Source organism: Sciurus vulgaris (assembly GCF_902686455.1).
Source record: "Sciurus vulgaris genome assembly, chromosome: 11".
Classification (NCBI taxonomy): Eukaryota; Metazoa; Chordata; class Mammalia; order Rodentia; family Sciuridae; genus Sciurus; species Sciurus vulgaris.
In genome coordinates this window covers 13705234-13723899 of record NC_136472.1, presented here as the reverse complement: position 1 = coordinate 13723899, position 18666 = coordinate 13705234, and the positions used below count along the sequence as shown (strand labels likewise).

The window sequence follows — 18666 nt, the reverse complement described above, 5'->3', positions numbered from 1 at the left end:
TGCTCAAATAGAATTTAATATACCCTGAATAATATGATCCTATTTTTATTGTTACCTCCCCTATCCTTTTTTAACTATACATTTCTTGAAGCTAAGAACTATATTTAATACATCTTGGTAATCCTGGAATCAAACATACTGTCTGGAGCCAAAAAATGTTGCTAAACATAGAATGTTCACTCACATTCAACTTAATGTATGTATTTATCATTTAGCCTCTTAACTTTAGAGATAGAAATTGCAATAGGTGAAGAAATAGAACTCCGTGTGTGTGTGTGTGTGTGTGTATACATGCCTATTCATGCTTGTTTGCGAGTGTTGAGGCCTAACGTATAATTTAACAATGGTTCCTTTTTATTTTGAAATCAGAAAAAAATAGGAACTGATGGTCGCCTAATAACAGATACATATTCCTGGTTAGATTTGTGTGCTTCATTTGTTTGAATATTTGGTGAAAGGGAAAGAGACTTCACACTTAGGTTTTTATGTATCATTGTTGACTTAACTCAGCCGTTGAAGGGAAAATAACACAATCAACTTTGAAATAAAATATGCAATCACACAAAGACTTTATTTCGAAGCCAACTACTTTTAGAGTCCCTGAGATGGCATGACTTGCTGTCATGTACTAACTAGTAAGATACATGAGATGAAAACCTAATACCACCTCTAAGAGAGACCAAATCTACAACAAATCAGTTAATTATTGTGCAAGAAAAAGTCATCTCCTCTGCTTCACCATGTCCACCAAAACAGTCTACCTAGGTTTCTGGGAAATGTCTGGGATTTTTTGGCCAATCTACTGAGAGGTAATTTCCTGACCCATGCTTTCGCTGAAACCAGTGTCTGGCAAATCAAGAGAGCATCATTGGACACATATAGTCAGCAAGTTTTGTGATATTGATTGCATAAAAAGTCTCCATTTTAGGGAGCCAAACTTTTGCAGTTGTAATGGGATTTTTAATTATTATTATCATGAAGACCAATTTCTGCTGAACATTTTCCCCTTCTTTATTCTTTAAGAAGTTGATAGTTTCTCATATCCAGGGTTACAAACCACATTGGAGGACATGTTGGACTTATTCTCGTTACTCTGAGGCAGGAATAGCACACTCTAGAAGAAAGAGGATATGTTAGGTTTCAGTCTTCACACAGATTCAACTGAATATCTATCTATCTATCTATCTATCTATCTATCTATAGATATATTATATATGTATATATGTTCATATGTGTGTATATATAGAGATAGATAGATAGCAATCCCTTTAAACTTTTACATAGAACTTTTGCTGTTCCAGGATGAATATAATACATCATTAAGTTCTCCAAATAACTGCTGTTCATCCATCTAGTATTCTACTGTTTATAAGCAAAATTTTGGATAAATGAATTTTTAAAATTCAGTTAAATGAAGCCATGTATTCATAGTCGTGGTAGAATAATGTCCCATGCAATTTGATTTAGCAGTATTTCCTCAATATCTTTTCAAGAAGAAATAACATTAAGATGAGGAGAAAGGAAAAGGAGGGCAATGAGACCTGGAACCCAGCCCTAAGTGCCTTTTCCCAAGTCAGGACTGTTGAAATGACCAGTCATTATGGCAGGAAGAGTTCCTGCTTGGAAGGAAGGCAGCCTGGTCCTACTGTCCTGAGCACAGCCCCAGGACAGGCATTCAACCTCACAGAGCCTCAGTTCCTCTGTTTGCAACCCAGGAGGACTAACCCAGGGGACTTTTCAGGGTGGACTCTTCTGTACAGGGAAGCCAGCCAGTTGTGGTCTTCTGCTTTCATCCACGATCTGTCTTTCATCATCACCATCAAAACCACCCCCACGTGCCTCTCAGGCCTGATGGCTTCTTCCTTCTGCTACTCTTGGCAACATTGCTCAGCACATCCCAGAGAAACCCCAGGCATGATCATGTGAGGCCAGCAGCACACTCACCCCAGAGAAGTCGGAGTGGGCCTGCTTCCACCACAGCACCACCATGAGCACAGCCAGGCAGGACTCCAGCATAGTGCCAATCAGCATGACAGACAGGACTCCCTGAAACCCAGCAGATAAGAGATAGAGGGTGCTTGAGTCCACTACAGCCTTCATGCCTGGGTGGGAGGTGACTGTAGAGATGAAGACCACCTCCACCATCAGAGGATGAAATAAGGACACCACCAAGACCAGCAATGGCTAATTCAATCCCTCTGGTCATAACCCCCTCTAGAGGAAGAGGGGAGATCAGGAGTAGCTAAGTCAACCCAACCATTGACACCGACTGAGACACAGGTAACTGACTGCATGGTCCACTCACTGAGAGAGCAGAGTGGTAAAACTCCTCCCAGGTCTGAGAATCCACAGCTCCCACTCCAACCTCACCTGTTCTGCTTGGTATAAGCCTAGAGAATTCTCTGCTTCTCTAGCTTCTGTTTCCTTCTTTAACAGATGTGCACAATTTCTTTCTCAGAGGTTTATTAGGATCAATGAGGTTTTTGAGCATGCAAGTTCTTTGTAAAATGTAGCACTGACCAACCCTTCTCAAAATCTGAAAAATTTGGATGTTTTTCCTTAGCCTTTCTGGTGACTGGAAAAATTAGAAAATACCATCAAGGTAGCAAATAGTCATAGTTTCTAACAACCCAAGCATCCCAGAAAGGCTCTACTCCAAAAGGACAGATTCTATCATTTCTGTCCTGGGGTAAGGTATTCTTCATGCAGGTCACTTGATAGTGAAGGCAGATAATGTGACTGGGTGACCTCTAGCTCAATTACCCACAAGGAGAGATAGACGTGGTCTGCATTACTTGACATCGTCCCAGCCAGAAAGCCTGACTCAGTCTCTCTTACTTACAATGTAAATTTATCCCATTGTGAATTTATACTTTATCCCCTACACAATTTCCTCCTAAACACTCCAGAATTTTCCCCAAGATCCGGCTTAGCTCTGCTGATGTTAACTTGTGCCAATTTCTATCCATCTCAATTGCATGTACTTTTTCTCATTGTAATGTCATTAACAGGGGGAGAAGCACCCTTAGTCAGCTCCATAAGGAGTGGGGTGCAGACATGAATTTGACCAGATCTTCCTATCCGTCCATCCTCCATCTGTGTCTTTGGCTTGTATGATTTTGGCACAATGAATATTCCGCAGCCTCTTTTTGTTGTTAGGTTGCCTACTTTTCTCTCAGGATGTTACTGTCCAACTTAAGACATAACATTTTTGTTAGTCAACCTTAATTGCTTTAATTCCCTTAATCAGAGTTCCCCTATAATTATTATCAGCTAAGAATCTTATCTCTTTAGATATTTTTGTCTCCCAATAAAACCAGTCTAAGTTTTAACAAGAAGAGCGATGATGTTGTCGACTCACAGATCAGTGACTCATCACTGTGATCATGGAAAAGACGAGAAACCCTGCTCTTAAGACCCCTCCCTTCCTACTCCATGTCTCAGTGCTGGGCCTGGTGTTTGCTGACTGAATGAACCCCTGCCACACACACAGGCTGGGTTTCCTCTTTGGTGTTTCCTGACCACCTGTCCTTTCTTCTGTTTGCCTTTCGTAATTCACCTCTCCCAGGTACCAAATTCTTGGTTGGATAAATTCATACTTTGCATTTCAAGAATGGATTTGTTTTATTAGGAAGAATCTCTACCCATGATAAGGTTTAATTTTTCATCATTATGGACATTTACTCTTCAAATCCTCCCTATCATCATGACATCCCCAGTCTAGCCCTTTACTCTCATGTGTACAGTTCCCCTCCTTCACATAGTCCTGACCTTCCTTTGTTTTCCCAAACCAGAAAGAATACTGTGGAGAGCAGTGGCTGAGATTGGGGGGTCTCTCATGCCCTCATGGCTGTGGCATGCCTGGTTCCTGGGCATGTTTCTGTGCAAGGGCATAGCATGCTGAGCTGCTGTGGCAATGCCCTGCATGAGGAGGCTCTGTGCAAGAGTCTATCAGCTCTGACCTTGATCTCAGGCACACAGCTCCTGGGAAGGAAGGAATTCTTATGCTAGACAACCACAATGTTTCACCAGCTTGGCTTCTGCAGTTCCTGCCTGCCTCATAGTAACTTTATTTTTTTATTTTTACAGACTGCATCTTGATTCATTGTACACAAATGGGGTACATCATATCATTTCAATGGACTTTCTTGAGAGCTACACAAAGCTCCAAACATTGCACTTTGCAACTGTGGATTGCAACTATGGAAAAGCTACATAAACTGTGCTGGTTTCTGTAACTTGCCTGAATACAAAGAATAATGGTTGCATAGTCTTCAACCTGATAATGAGACATATATAAATAAAGATTGCTGGAGTAACTCTTTAGATCTGCATCTCCAGCAGAGAGCAGAGTTCCACCTGATCCCAGCTTAATCTTCAAGATCTGTGTCTGTGAATCTTTATTTTCCAATCCCCCTTCGCCCATTGCTGAACCCAAGTGTTTGGTCACGCTAGTCGCGACAGAATAGTTTTTCAAAAGAGGAAACAAAGACTTTTAAAATACTCATAAAACTCATTAAAAGTTCATAAAACACCCCGTTTAGAAACACTTACAGTCAGACTGGCTTTGGCCATGTAGCAGTCCCTGGATGCATCTCCACCATAGTGATAGTAAAACCCGTAATGCATGGTTGGCTGGGACTGTTGGTCCAACTCACACTGCTGTGAGGCGGGACCCAAAGCATGGAGGTTGACAGAGATGAGGATGAAACCCACCAGGCCACATAAAGCACTCAGAATGCTCATAACCAGGCTGCTACTAACCTGAAAGAGAAAGGCCGAGTAAATATCACACTTGTGCACACCAGCTCTTTCTCCCACCTCTTTGCCAGGGTATTGCAATCATTTATTTAATTTGTCTCCCTTAGGAGGTCTCAGATTAATCATTTATTTCTGTATGTCCCTGTAGTGCCTAGGAAAAAGTCTCCAAACCTGGAAGGTAAATCATAGCTCACTGAATAAATAAAGGAAATGTCCCTCAACCCCAGACATAACCTCAGTGGTGTGACAGGGAATATTCCCCTATAAAATATTTACTCTGCACTGACAGAGGTCCCATGAGACTATGCCTGCAAAATCCCCAAGACTGTGGGACCAAAGGCAGAGGTATTAGCCTCCAGATATTCTTTCCGTAACTCTCAGTTTATTCAAGTACAGTCTGCATGTTAAATGTCTCCCAAAGGCCTACACATTCAAAGCTTAGTCTTCAGCTTGGCACTATTGGGAAGTGGTAGAACCTTTAAAGGTGGAACTAGTGGCCGGAGTCTTAGGCTGCTGGAGGAAGGCCCTTGAAGGAGATATTGGGATACTGGTCCTGCCTTTTCCTCTCTCTTTGCTTCCCTGCTGCCAAGAAGTGAACGGCTTTCTCCACCACATGCTGGCCTCCATGTTATGCTGCCTTACCTGAGGCCCAATAGCAATGGATTCACCCGACCATACACAAAAATACTCCAAAATCGTGAGCCAAAACATCCCTTTCTTCTTTTTTGTTGATTTATCTCAGGTAGTGTTGTAGTAACAGCAAGCTTACTAATAACACTGAAAACCTGCCCCCTCTGGCTCATGGAAGCATCAGTCACACAGGAGAGGGAGCAGTTCACTACTCCTTGCACACCACCTGAAAAAGCACACCCAGCCAACCATAAGCATCTGGATGTGGTTCCCAGGCAAGCCTTGAAGCCTAGACTGGCATATGATTGGTCAAGGCCAGGGCCACCTATGGATGGCTGTAGGCAGAGTTCTAGATGCAGACCCCAGGTGAGGTAGAAGAGAAAGGCCTGAGCTGAATATTGGAAAATGAGGTCCCAGTGTAGACTGGCCTCAGCCTGTCTGTGTCCTTGAGTCCTCGGTTCCTCACTGTCACGCCCCACACTGGGTCTTATCTTTACCTTAAAGAAAAAAGCAGAATAAGTAAACTGAAGCCCAAAAAACCAAAGGCCAAATGTTTTCTCTGATAAGTGGCTGACGATATATAACGAGGGGGTGTGGGGGCGAGAGAAGAAGGAAGGAACTTTGGATGGTGTAGAGGAAAATGGGGTGAGAGAGGGTGGGGGATGGAAAGATAGTAGAATGAAACAGTATTACCCTATGTTTATTTATGATTACATGAATGGTGTGAATCCACATTGTGCACAACCATAGAACTGAAACGTTGTGCACCATTTGTGTACAATGAATCAAAATGCTGTCTATAAAATTTTTTAAACATTTAATAAAAAAATAGTTAAAAAAAAGTGGTTTCCTGTATTCTCCAACTCACAGAAGAAGAGAACTGAGCTAATACCATGCTAAAGCTGTGGCTCTAGGTGGAGGAGCTTCAGGGCATGCCAACAGTCTTGCACTGAAGTATTACTGAATTTCCTGTAGCCCACTCTTATATGTGGATCACACAGATCACACACAATTGATGCTCGGGGCCCCCGATTTCCCAATATAACAATGGCAGTGCATACTCCTGACTTCCTGACTGACTGTCACATTATGGTGTCTAGAGTACATATTTTTTTTTTCAATTTCATTTTTTGCAGTACTGGGGATCAAACCCAGGAATGCTCTCTCACTGAGCTGAACCCCGGTCCTATTTTATTTTGAGGCAGGGTCTCACTAAGCTACTGAGGCTGTCCTGGAATTGCAATCTTCCTGCCTCAGCCTCTAGAGTACATACTTTTAAGAATGACCTAGATTTGTCCTGGGCTAACACCATTCTTCAACCTCAAAAGGGCTGAAAGAATGTGTGACAAGATTTAAATTCACTACAAGCTAAGTGCTTCTTGTGAGCTTTAGCCAGTACCATTTCAAGACAACATCCTGTGTCCTTGAGTCCCCTGCTGTTCACTGCACATTTGTTCTTTAGGGTAAGAGTCCCATGCATTTCCTCCTGAAAGTCTGGAAACATTACTCCTACACTGCTATTCAGTATGATAGTCACTAGCCACCTGGTCCACTTAATTTAAAGTATGATTAAATGAAATTTAAAATTAAGCTGCTCAGTTGCATTAGCCACATTTCAATTTATCAACAGCCACCTGTGGCTACTGTAGTAGACAGCACAGACCTAGTGCATTCCCCTGACCACAGGAAGATCTGTTAGACAGCAGAGCACTGATCTTCTGGCTGGGGGTCCAGGTGGGAGTTCCAGATAGCAATCTCTAATTTCTGATGGAAGGGATATATTGTCATTGACCTGAGCACATTCTCTTTCATTTCCTTGCTGCTTTGGGGAGACTCCTATAGTCAGAGCTTCCAAATTGAGTTCTTGAGTGATTGCATTATAGGGCATTCACATGACCACACACACCATTCCCTTAAGGGACTGAGTGAAGATAAGGTGAATCTTTACAGATTACAAAAGTTTCTCCCTTAATCCAACTTTCTTCTTCCTGCAACTGCCAATTCAGATTTCCCCCAAAAGAGTTAAAGGTAGGTAAAGTTGATTTCTTAGCCAATACAAAAGACAACTTCTAGAACTCAAAAATTTATACTCAAACCCAACAAAACTATCAACTTTGGGGTGAGATAGATGAAAGAGAGATAATTCTTGATAGGAACAACAGTATTTTGACTGGGTTTTCTCAAGGATTTTGACACAGGATTATCGGTTAACCCCCCCCCCACACACACACACACAAAACACCTTTTTATAACACCATCAGCTTTCTCACCACTGAAAAGCTAAATCTGAATACATTTTACCTACAAAACAGTATTTTAAATCAGCAGACCTTTGTGTGTGTGTGTGTGTGTATGTGTGTGTGTACGAGAGAGAGAGATTCCCAGGTACTGGTCTAGGATAAATGCAGTACCCTGAGAGCAGACTTTGATTGAAGGCATCATGGTTGGGTGCGCGAGCCCTTGACAAGAATGTGGAGGATCCAGAACCAGCTCAACTACTCTGAAGCTCAGATCCCAACTTTTCAAAGTGTAGAGACTGACTCTGTATCATTCTAAGTTTCTTATTCATGCCTTGGGTGGTAGATTGTGGTTTTCACACTTACCAAAGGCTTTGTTGACTTCTTCTCTATGACAATTGATAGAGATCCACAGATGACAAACTACTCAGAAAAGAAGAAATTGTCATGTCAGTTTTTAGATATAGAGAAGCTACAATGTCACCATTGATAGTGATGACCAATTCCCATGGGCAAAACTCCAGGGAACAAATGACCAATGATGAAAGGAACATTAAAAATAGATTGTCCTTTTTGGCCATAAAGCATTCAGAAAGCAAAGAAAAGGCAGATGTGAGCAGGAATCTATTCCAATAAATAAAATGAGGACTTTAAAATTCAGTAAATAAATGTATTGTTTTGTTTTGTTTTTGTGTTAATGAGAGAAGACAAATTTGAAGTTAGATGATCTTTAGAGAAGAAAAAAGAAAAGAATGGGAGATGATCATGTGGTTTTGGTCCTTCTTTTCTTAATGCTATATTATTGATTTGCCTGTATTCAACCATGTTCCCCTCCCTGGCATAAATCCCACCTGATGACATCAGATCACCTTCCTAACATGCTATTGAATTTGATTTATTAGTTTTTTTTTTTTTTTTTTTTTTTTTTTTTTTTTTGCAGAGTTTTGCATTTGCCTTCTTGGAGACACTATCCTGCAGTTTTCCTTTCTTGTAGTGTCCTTGTTTGTCTTTGGTATCAGGATAATGCTGGCCTCCTCAAGTGAGTTTGGAAGTATTCCCTCCTCTTGAACTTTTTGAAAGACTTTGAGAAGGATTAGTATTCATTCTTCTTTCAAAGAAAAGGATGAGGGAGACTAGCATACAGGAAAGAGGTCACTTTGAAGCTATTGGCTCTACAGACTAAGTAAGGTCAGTGACAAATGTCTACCGAAGGAAGATTGGGGCTAGATGTCAGGAAACCTCCAAGACTGTTCAGAAAAATTGAAGAAATTACTTTCATTCTCTGGGATCTTCATGATGTAAGAGTTTTAAGGAAACTAACAGAAAAACACCTTTTAAATGGTGCAGTGACGGGGAGAAAAATCGAAGAACATCTGTGTTTCCAGTGGTCACAGCATTAAATAGTTTGTCTGTAAACATAAATGCCAAGTCTTCAAAAACTTGAAGGAATTAGATGCCTCTACTTCTTCAAATGTGAACTGTGGTGGTTAGTGACATGCTTCTAAAAGGAAGAGAAGGGAAAGAAGTAATGCTACATGGAGAAATCCAGAAAACACTACCTCAGCCCCATGATCAACTGCATTGGTCACATAATCTTGGTGGTGTGCATCTTTCATGTGACCTAGTGGGAATGCCAGGTCACCTCTGTCACCTTCTAAAAGTTCATTACCCTAATCTAAACATGAGAAGAATATCAGACAAACTCAAACTTAGAAACATTCTGCAAAAATCCTGCCTGGGGCTTCTCAAATCTGTATCAAAATCATCAAGGATGAGGACAATCTGAGGAAGCCCAGAGGAGCCAAAGGAGACTGAATCATTAAATGTCATATCCTTGAAAGAAGCTTGGAAGAAGGACATTTGGGAAATAGTGGTGAAATCCAAATGAACTAATAAAAGTTAATAAAAGAAGGAAAAATGAAGCAGACAAAGAAAAAGGTGGAGCTTTGGATACATAAAAAAACAAATATAGGAGAGGCAAGTGATAGGAATAGGAATAATCGCTGAGCAATAGGAAGCGATTAGGAAAGAAAACCTTGACTGTTAGAAAAACGCACTCACATCAATCTAGGAGAAAGTCGACTTCTGAGAAAAAAAAAAAAAAAAAAACATTAATTCCTCCTGACACCCCAGCTGTGGTTCTGTTTCAGAGAAGTTTCCAGTCCATCTTGAAGCAGAGACATCCGCACAGATTACCCTGGGTGTCTCCAAAGGAAGCGATGAGCTGTAAGTGTCCTTTCTTCTCTAATTCCCACAAGCAAGCCTGTTTTTTTCTGGGAGTGGGTGGCCTTTTTCATGGGTGCTCACTGTACTATCTGGAAAGTCCTTTCCCACCCTTTTCATACTTTATGATTTTTTTCCTTAATCCTGGAAAGATTCTACCAATCCCGGTATAGTTTAGGATGATATAGTGAAAAACAAGGTGATATTTAAAAGCAATATCTGAACCAGATAAGAAATTGATCCAAAATAAAGCCACTGCTGCCCTCCTGTGCATTGATACTCACCCTGGACCACACACAAAGGAGAACGGGGTGAGCCATTGACTCCTTACTCCTGACAGACCTACGGTTGCCTTTGGAGAGCGCCATATTGGCACCACTCCACCCTCCCCACCCACCCTCCTGCAGAACCCTACTTACACACAAGCTTCCTATGAATGGATAGCCAGATCTTAACAGGATGGAAAACACCAAGGTAAAATGTGGAGAGAAGGGAGCAGATGCCAAAATGATCCCCAAGCTCAACACCATCAAACCACACATGATCTGGACCGTCTGTTGAAAGAGGAGAGGGGGTTGAAGATGAAAACCAGGGTTTGTAAAGACAAGTCCTTGGCACTTCACCTGTTCTGCTCGCACATCTTCACCTTCTACAAGACCCCAGCGAGGACACAGGCACTGCCAAAGCTCTGGAGTGAGAAATACTAAAATTCTTTTAGGAAGGGGTGCTGTTCTGCCACAGAAAACCACTGTCCTGGGGTATTTCTGCCTCCCAAGCTCTAGTCTGTTCATGACCTGTATTCTCAGCTCATGGCAAGTGCTGGGCTGCCTCTTGGGGAAACAGGGACATCTAAAAAAATCCTCATTTTTTACATGAGCACTGAAAATGTAGAAGCCCTGTCTCACACCTCCAGACACACTGGACACAACATGGAGCCTGGCTCTCCTGACAGTTCCATGGCCTCTTCAGTCCACGTTCCTATCCTGGGGTTCCTGAAGCTCTGTTTTAAGAGGTAGTTTGCCTTCCTGAGGTCTGTCTTCCCCTCAGACACTCACAGTTCTATTGACATTTACCAGGCAGCTTTCCAAACCTTCTGTCACAGGATTCTCACAGGAACCCACAGGAATGTGTATCTGAGGCTAGGCAACTGGTCCCAGTGGGTCCTGAAACCTGGTCAGATGCAGCACCTTGCTTCAGGTAATGCTAGTGCAGAGACTACTCTAGAAACCAGAATTTCCATGGTTTCCTCCCAGACCTGGATAGCTGCCTCCCCCAGCTCCCTTCATCCAGAAGTTTCTTTAATAAATCATGGATGAGAGGAGAGAGCTGAGCAAAAGTAAACATCATCTCTTTTCCGCAGTCTGTAAAAAAACAAAACTAAATAAATAAAATGGAAATATATTTTTTTAAAAAAGAGAGGAAAAAAAGGAAGTGTGTTTTTACTGTAATTTGCAGTGAGAGAAAAAATCCCTTCAAAAAGTCATAGAAGATTGCTTGCCTAGCATGTGTGAGACACTGGGTTGGATTCTCAGCACCACATATAAATAAATATAATAAAGGTCCATCGACAACTAAAAATTACATTTTTTTAAAAAAGTCAGTTTGATTATTAAGCATGCAATTGGTGGGGAAAAAAAACATAAAATGTGTAATTCTTTGCAATTGGTTTCATAAAAGAAATATAAAACACTGCACTTCGAAAATCCGAAAACAATAAATGAAACAACCAAAATTCAACTGCTCATTTTCAGAATAAGGAAAAAACAGATTTCATCTCGTGGGAAAGTTCCAGGGGATGTTCTCGACAGCTCTCCACATGACTTGCACTGGTTTGCAAATCAGCCTGTCAGGCCTCTGGCAAAATATGAGTCTACACTGTCACAATGGCTCTCTAGGACCAAGACACTCCGGAGTCTCTTTCCTCCACCCTTCCCCCAACTCCCATGTGTTCTTTCTTGGATTTACCCCAATGACTTTGACCTCTCCCTTTAGAAGTTTCTTCAAGTCATCCTGCTTATGATGGGTGGATCTTGTGTTTTCTGTTTGGGGAAAGTTCATGCCATTTGCTGTGAGCACCGTCACACTCCCGCTGGGCACAGGCTGTGATATCATGATAGTGCTGCCAACACTGGAAGAGAAAAAAATGCAGCTCTTGGAAGTACTGGACTCCCAGGTTCTGTCTCCCAGAGCTATAGGAGAGGACCTGCCCCTCTGTCCAGACTTGAATCTCTGCCCCATCATTTTTATTTTTTAGAGAAAGAAACTGATAGTATGGAGCAGTGAAAGCACAAAGCCTTGGTTTCCTGAGGGTTTTGCCATCATGTTTGGCACTGATTGTACATAATCAACACATCAAAGGAAGGCATGGGCATGAATCATGAGAAGTCCCAGTGTTCAGAAGAAAACGTCCACAGAAAGCATTCAATAGGTAGCAATCTCCTCTTCCCCTAGTCCTACCTATAACAACTGCATTTCCCTGTATTTGATGAATTGCAACCTCAAGCTACCTTGTCAGTCATGATCTATTACGATCCAACCTTCAACCTCAAGGCATTCCTTGCCCACAGGTTGCAGAGTTTGTAAAGGGCCTGACAGCATTTGAAGAGAGAAATGCTCTGCTTCCATTCATCATGTGACCTCAGGTAAGTGCCTTGCCAAGATCGCACAGTTAGAAAACAGCAGAAAGAGAGTTAAAAGCCCGGGCGCCCCTAGCGTCACAAGGAGAGTGCTGGGTTGAGAAGAGTCTTCCTGCTTTGCCTACCTGTGTCCCTGGACCAGGGCTGCAGTCACAGCTGAGCTCTGAGAAACCCTCGGGAGCTCTTAACTCTGGGTTCTCCAAATCAGATCAACAGTTCCTACTTGTTGGCTTCTGAAAGTCACAAGCCCTTCCTGAGCCGTGTTTCCAGCTGCACAGGATGTGATGCTTGCAGCGTGCAGATTTGTGAAATGTGCCTGCACTTTCTTTCTTGTAAACTTATGGTAACTTCAGAAAAATCCCAACTGAACAGATTAGCGTTGGGAGAGAGGAGATGTCACCGAGCTTTCTGTGTGAATTACCACTTGAATGTCTACAAGGTCCACTCTATTAGACAGGGCTATGTTCTTGAAGTTTCTTTTTTTCTAATTCATACCAAAAGTTTGGTCCTTGTGTCTGAGGCTGATCCAATAAGAAGGACAAGATTTTGAGAAAAAGGAGTTCTATTGCTTTGCTAGCAAAGGAGACTAACATAGTGGACATCACATCCCAGAGGCTGAGATTCTAACTGCCTGGGGGAACAGTAAGCTAAGTGGAGATTCAAAGGCTACAGTGGCCACACTGTGGCTATGCCATGTCAGGAATCATAATTCATCTGCCCCCGTAAGAGACAGATCTGCAGGTACCAGCCCCAAAGTGAGGAGTCCTTCATTCCTGTGGTCTGTGAACCAAAGTCAGATAACTTGGGCTAGGACAAGAATAAAGTGCATCTTGCTCTCCCCATGGGGAGTGGGGTGGGTGGAGGAAGTAGAAGACCAAATAAAAGCGTGTCCATTTTAAAAGAAGTCACAGTGGCAGAGCAGCAAGGATTATACTCAAAGCATGAAGTGGACCCTTGTTACATAAACTGTTAAACAGAAAACAACACTAGAAAATTCTTATAAAGATGACATAAAATGTTTATGAAAGACCTATACTGCTTCTAAGCAGCATTCAATAATATGTCACCAATTCTAATAATAATATTGCTAGTAAACAGGAAGATGATAATAAATTATTTCATATTATATAACTAACCATATAATAATAGTAATAATGCCTATGTAGTTGTCAAGGAACATTTAATAATATATGGCTAAAAATAGTAACAATAGAACATAGAAAAATAGTTTTTTGTTATTTTGCTGCTTTTTTTTTTTTATTGTTTTTTCCAATTTCACAACTGCTTTCAGCAGACTGTCAGCTCTCATTGCCTCATCGCTGCCTACTCTAAAGTCACCTTCCTCCTCTGGCCACTTTCTCTACTAATAGACTTCAGGAAAAGTTGGGGACTTCTAGGAAGTAGTGAAACTGGAGGAGCTGCAGACAGGGAAGATTCAGCCAGACCTGGATCCACTCAGCAAACTCATGCTTGGAGTGGTCTCAGGAGGACAGAGGTGCCTGAGCCCCTGCAGCCCTGGGTGGCTCTTCTCTGGAAGCTGAACTGGAGGTTACCAGGCAGGGGAACCTGAGTCAGCTGCAGACACACCCCTGCCCCTGCCACATCTTCCTTCCTCCTTTCCTTGGGGCTGGGGATAGAGGTGGGTCGGACTGTCAGAAGGAATCCAGGGACACAGCATGAACCATCACTGTCCCCCAGCGGGTGGTGGGCTTTGCACTTGGTCATGCTTAACTCTCCTGGGGGAGACAGGAGTTAAGGAACCCTATTTAGAAGGTTGGCTTTGCTCTCAGGGCCAGAATGACAAGAGGTAACTAATCAGAGTCCCCTCATCTTAACTCCTAGAGATGGATCTGAGAGAGGGAATGGATTCTCCCAGAAGTCTGTGACAGAGGGCAGAACGGCCTCTGCCCCTGGCCTCCTGGTCTCCTACTGCCCCTTCCACTTCCCCAGGGTGCCTGCTGTCATTTCCCCATCACATCCTGCCCCCCTTATTACTATTGCAAAATCCAGTGAGTTAGTGGGATGCAGCTTTCCTTCTGAGCTTCACCAAGAAGGAGGTTGGCCCCTTAAGGGGAAGCCACACGCACTTCCCCTCCAGGAAATGCATCAATAAACCAGCTTAATCTACCCACCCTGGCAAAGCCTCTCTCCCCAGTCTGTGTCCTCCCTGCACTGTTATAATTTAAAAATGATAACTTAGAGAAGTTTGAAGGATTCAAACATGTGTAATGTGCTCAGCACGTACTCTTGCATAGTGGCCCAAAAGTGGTCTATGTACTGTCTTCCCTTATCTCTCTCTTTCTTCCTCTCTCTCCTGTTTGCTCTGTTCCTTTTGGGCTTCAACCTCTGAATCAGACTCCTCTCTCTATTCTCTCAGTGGCGTTCCATCCAGCTTTTACATTATCAGTTGCTTCCAGAGTCCAGACCCCACCAACCTAATCAGAAGGGGAAAGACTGATATTATGATAACACATGCTGATTAATAATCTAGGACAGAGTTTCTCAAAAGAGGCTACTAATAAATAACATATTGGATAGATAATTCCTTGTTGTAGGGGACTGTCCTGTGCACAGTAGGTTGTTTAGCAGATTCCCTTTCCTCTACCTTCTAAATGCCAGTAGTAATCCCACTCCAGGTGAGGTGCGCCAGCCAGGAACGTGACCAAACATTGCACACGTTCCCCAGTAGAGGAGAAGCAAAACCCCTTCACTCCATTAATCTAGAGGCAAAAGGGTTTTCTATGACTTCTGTGTGTAGGTGGGCATGTAAGAATTAGCATTATTTTCTTTAAAGCAATTTCTTGATTTTGGCTTTTTAAACTTTTAATTATAATTAAAAACTCATGTAATTCTCCATCTTAGCCATTTTGAGTGTAGAGATTGGCAGTATTCACTATAGTCATATGGTTGTGCAGCAGATCTCTAGTGCTTTTACTCTTGCAAAACTAAACCTCTATAACTACTCAACAACCACAGCCTCTCTTTCCCTTTCTCCCAGACCCTGGCAACTACCTTTCTGCTTCCCGTGACCTCTGTGGATGACTTGGAACACCTCTTGTGATTATAATCATAGAGCATTTATTTTCATATTTTTAGCAACTGGTCTGCTTCACCTAGCATGATGCCCTTGAGTTTCATCTCTATTGTAGCATTTGGTAGGATTTCTTCCTCTAGTAAGACTGGCTAATGTACCGCTTTATGTACGTGCCACATTTTCTTTTTTTTAACCCATCAGCAGATGCTTGGGTTGTTCCACCTCCTGACTATTGTAAATAATGCTGGGGAAAAAAAAAAAAAAAACAAAAAACACAAGAATGCAAACATCTTTACAAAATCATATAATTTATGGACCTCTGGGTATTTTTTTTCTTAATTTTTTAATAATTTGTTTTTATTAGAGATTTGTGGTATTCATAGTAGTTGGGTTCATCCCGACAAACTCATGCTTGCATGGAAATGGATTTTGGTTCAGGATCTTCCCCTTTTCCCTCCTGTCTTCCCTCCCCTCTCCCCTTTTCCTTCTTCTACTCTACTAGACTTCCTTTCACTCTAGACATCTGTTTTTCAGGGTTGATTTCTGAAGATTTATTTTATTCCTTTGAAATGAATGGTTTTCTGTTCCTCTTTATGCCTTGTGCTCTTTTGCTGAGATTTGGGTATTCAAAAATGCCTTCCAGTCATAGCAGATTGGCCAATTGTACAAGAGGAAGAATTTCACCAATCAGCATAGCTAGAGATTCCAGAGACCTTCAAAACTTTTGGGGGTGCATTGTCTCTGGGATTAAGTATGTAATTTTCCAGTTAAAGAGGTTTGCCTGCTTAGTCTCCAGGGCTTGTAATCTCTTTCTCCCACTGGTGTCTGGCTGAGGTGCTACAATCTCTCTAGTGCTGAAACTAGGGTTGCTGAAACCAGGGTGCTCACCTTTTTTTGGTACCCACATGTTACCCAAAAAGTGCCAGTTTGTGTCAGCACTTGGAGTCAGATAAGACCGAAACCAGGCCCCTAGATGACACCTGCAAAATGCAGAATGCTGGACCCAGGGTCCACTCATCTTGCCCTTCTGATGAAGAAGCTTGGAGTTGGGTGCCAGGGTGACAGAAGGGCTAGGGTTGGTAAAATGACATGAACGTTACCATCACCTGGATGGATCTCCTGCTGGCTTGCACCCCACCTGGTGTTATATCCCTTTGCCTACTTCTGGGGTTCTTGCAAAGGCAGTTTAGTCCATACATTGTTGTGGAGTGAGAAACTTCAGGAAGAATGAAGTCTGACGCTTACATCCTCACGATGGCACTCAAATGAGTTTCTTGCTACTAGATCCTGTTTGATGTAGAGTTGGGAAGTCATCCCGTGTGCCTGTGGCAAAGCCCAAGAGCAGGTGTTTACACGGGACAGTGAGGGAGGTAGGACTAATTTTGCAGATCATTTAACGCTACCTGCAACTCTGTGCCCATGCTCCAAAAAAGATGCCTTATTCCTGCAGGTCCATGGGCTGTTCTTCTCCACTCTGGCCTTTCTTGTTCTAAGACTCTCTCCTTGGAAAATAAGAAGGCCCTAACTTTTGGACCCAAAACAACCATCTGGGTTTTTGTTTTCTACCTAGATCCTGTTTCCCAGGTGCCTTCTGCATCTCAGCTTTCATCATCTACCCTTCAACCTTATTCCTTCACAACCACAGGGATCTTTTTGAATTCTTTTTTTTTTTTTTCTTGGTACCTGGGATTGAACTTAGAGACACTCAACCACTGAGTCACATCCCTAGACCTATTTTGTATTTTATTTAGAGACAGAGTCTCACTGAGTTGATGAGCACCTCACTTTTGCTGATGCTGACTTTGAGCTTGCAATCCTCCTGCCTCAGTCTCCACCCCAGCTTCTGAGATCACTTGAATTCTTTAAGGATGTCTGTCCTTCTCCTAATTATCATGATCATCTCTTCTATTTCAGGTCCCTCTCCTACGCCTACAGTAGGAACTCTTTTCCATTAATGTATCTTTTTGGAACTCTTGCTTCTTTTTAGTGAGATATTATTCTTATCATTCCTTGGAGTTTGGGGAAACAAAACCTAGCAGCTACTAGACACCATCTCCTTTTCCTTCTTCCATTTGTTTTCCTCTGATCTTCCCACTTTGTATGCATTATCTTGACAAAGAATTGAGAAGTCCTAAATGCTTGGAGTAGAGAAGAAAGCAAGTGCCTTGTTTTGCAAGAAGTTTAGTCTTTCTCATAATGTCTTGTGAATAAATTGCGGTTGGAGAAAGGGAAGTCTGCCTGCAAACACAGCCTGGCCATCTGCTCCAGGATTCAACAAATTCAAAGATGAGAGGTCAGCACAGGCTGTTTCATAAAACTTACTGGAACTTCATCCATCATGGAGAAGAAAAGGGAAGTGTGACATAAAAGAAAGAGCAAAGATTGTCCTAGAGCTGAGATTTAAGCAAAGTAAAGTATGCAGTAGTTTTTTTTTTTTTTTTAATTGTTTTAGTTGTCAATGGATGTTTATTAATTTATATGCGGTACTGAGGATCAAACCCCAGGCCTCACATGCCAGGCAAGCATTCTACCACTGAGCCACAACCCCAGCCAGTAGATTCTTTGTAAGTGGGAAAAGCTAACAGCTAGGAGCAGGTCTCTGGTTGTTTGACCTCTGAGGGTATTTGGATAAACCCAAATGAGGAAAAAAAAAACTTTTTAAATATAAAAGTAGCTCCAGGTCAATTGATTCCTATTTGTGCCTTATACATATTATTTGAGCACACTCTGGCTCACACAGATGGTGGTCTTCCTGCTGTGTCCTCCCCTGGTGGAAAGCAAAAAAGAAAGCTTTCCATGGTCTCGTATGAGGGCATTCATACATTCATGAGAGCTCCACCCTCAAGACATGATCACCTCCTGCCCAAGGCCCCATCTCCTAGTGCCAATCCATTGGAGGTTAGGATTTTACCCTACAAATCTGTCGGGGGCGTGGGGTCACAAAAAGTCAGTGGTAACACCTCCAACGTGATCAAACATAGCATCACCAAAAGTTCAATAAACTGATAGTAGGTACCTCCCTATCTGATACAATAGAAAATTAGTAAGTAAACTTCACCTATGTCGGGCTCTTGTCCCAAAAGTTAACATGAACTCATGGGGGGGGGGGGGGGGAAGAAGTTTCCAGGATATGGGGAGTTTTATA

At 42.3% G+C, this 18666-nt stretch overlaps 1 protein-coding gene across 1 annotated transcript; it reads right to left on the bottom strand.

Annotated features, from left to right (window-relative positions):
- Positions 1-552: 552 nt before the first annotated feature.
- LOC306640262 (membrane-spanning 4-domains subfamily A member 6A-like) lies at positions 553-12770 on the bottom strand. The gene is made up of 7 exons (XM_079104389.1): positions 12613-12770; positions 11817-11979; positions 10271-10405; positions 7995-8051; positions 4555-4764; positions 1945-2046; positions 553-1114 (listed from the first exon to the last, which is right to left on the bottom strand). The coding sequence occupies exons 2-7, from the start codon at positions 11961-11963 to the stop codon at positions 1019-1021; spliced, it is 747 nt and encodes a 248-aa protein (XP_078960515.1). The 5' UTR covers positions 11964-11979; positions 12613-12770; the 3' UTR covers positions 553-1018.
- Positions 12771-18666: the final 5896 nt, after the last annotated feature.

Coding starts and splice junctions, on each gene's coding strand:
- LOC306640262 (XM_079104389.1), bottom strand. CDS start 11,963: ATGATATCACAGCCTGTGCCCAGCGGGAGTGTGACGGTGCTCACAGCA. Junction 10,406..11,816: donor GAGAGGTCAAAGTCATTGGG/GTAAATCCAAGA, acceptor CTCTTTCAACAG/ACGGTCCAGATCATGTGTGG. Junction 1,115..1,944: donor CCCACTCCGACTTCTCTGGG/GTGAGTGTGCTG, acceptor TCTTTCTTCTAG/AGTGTGCTATTCCTGCCTCA.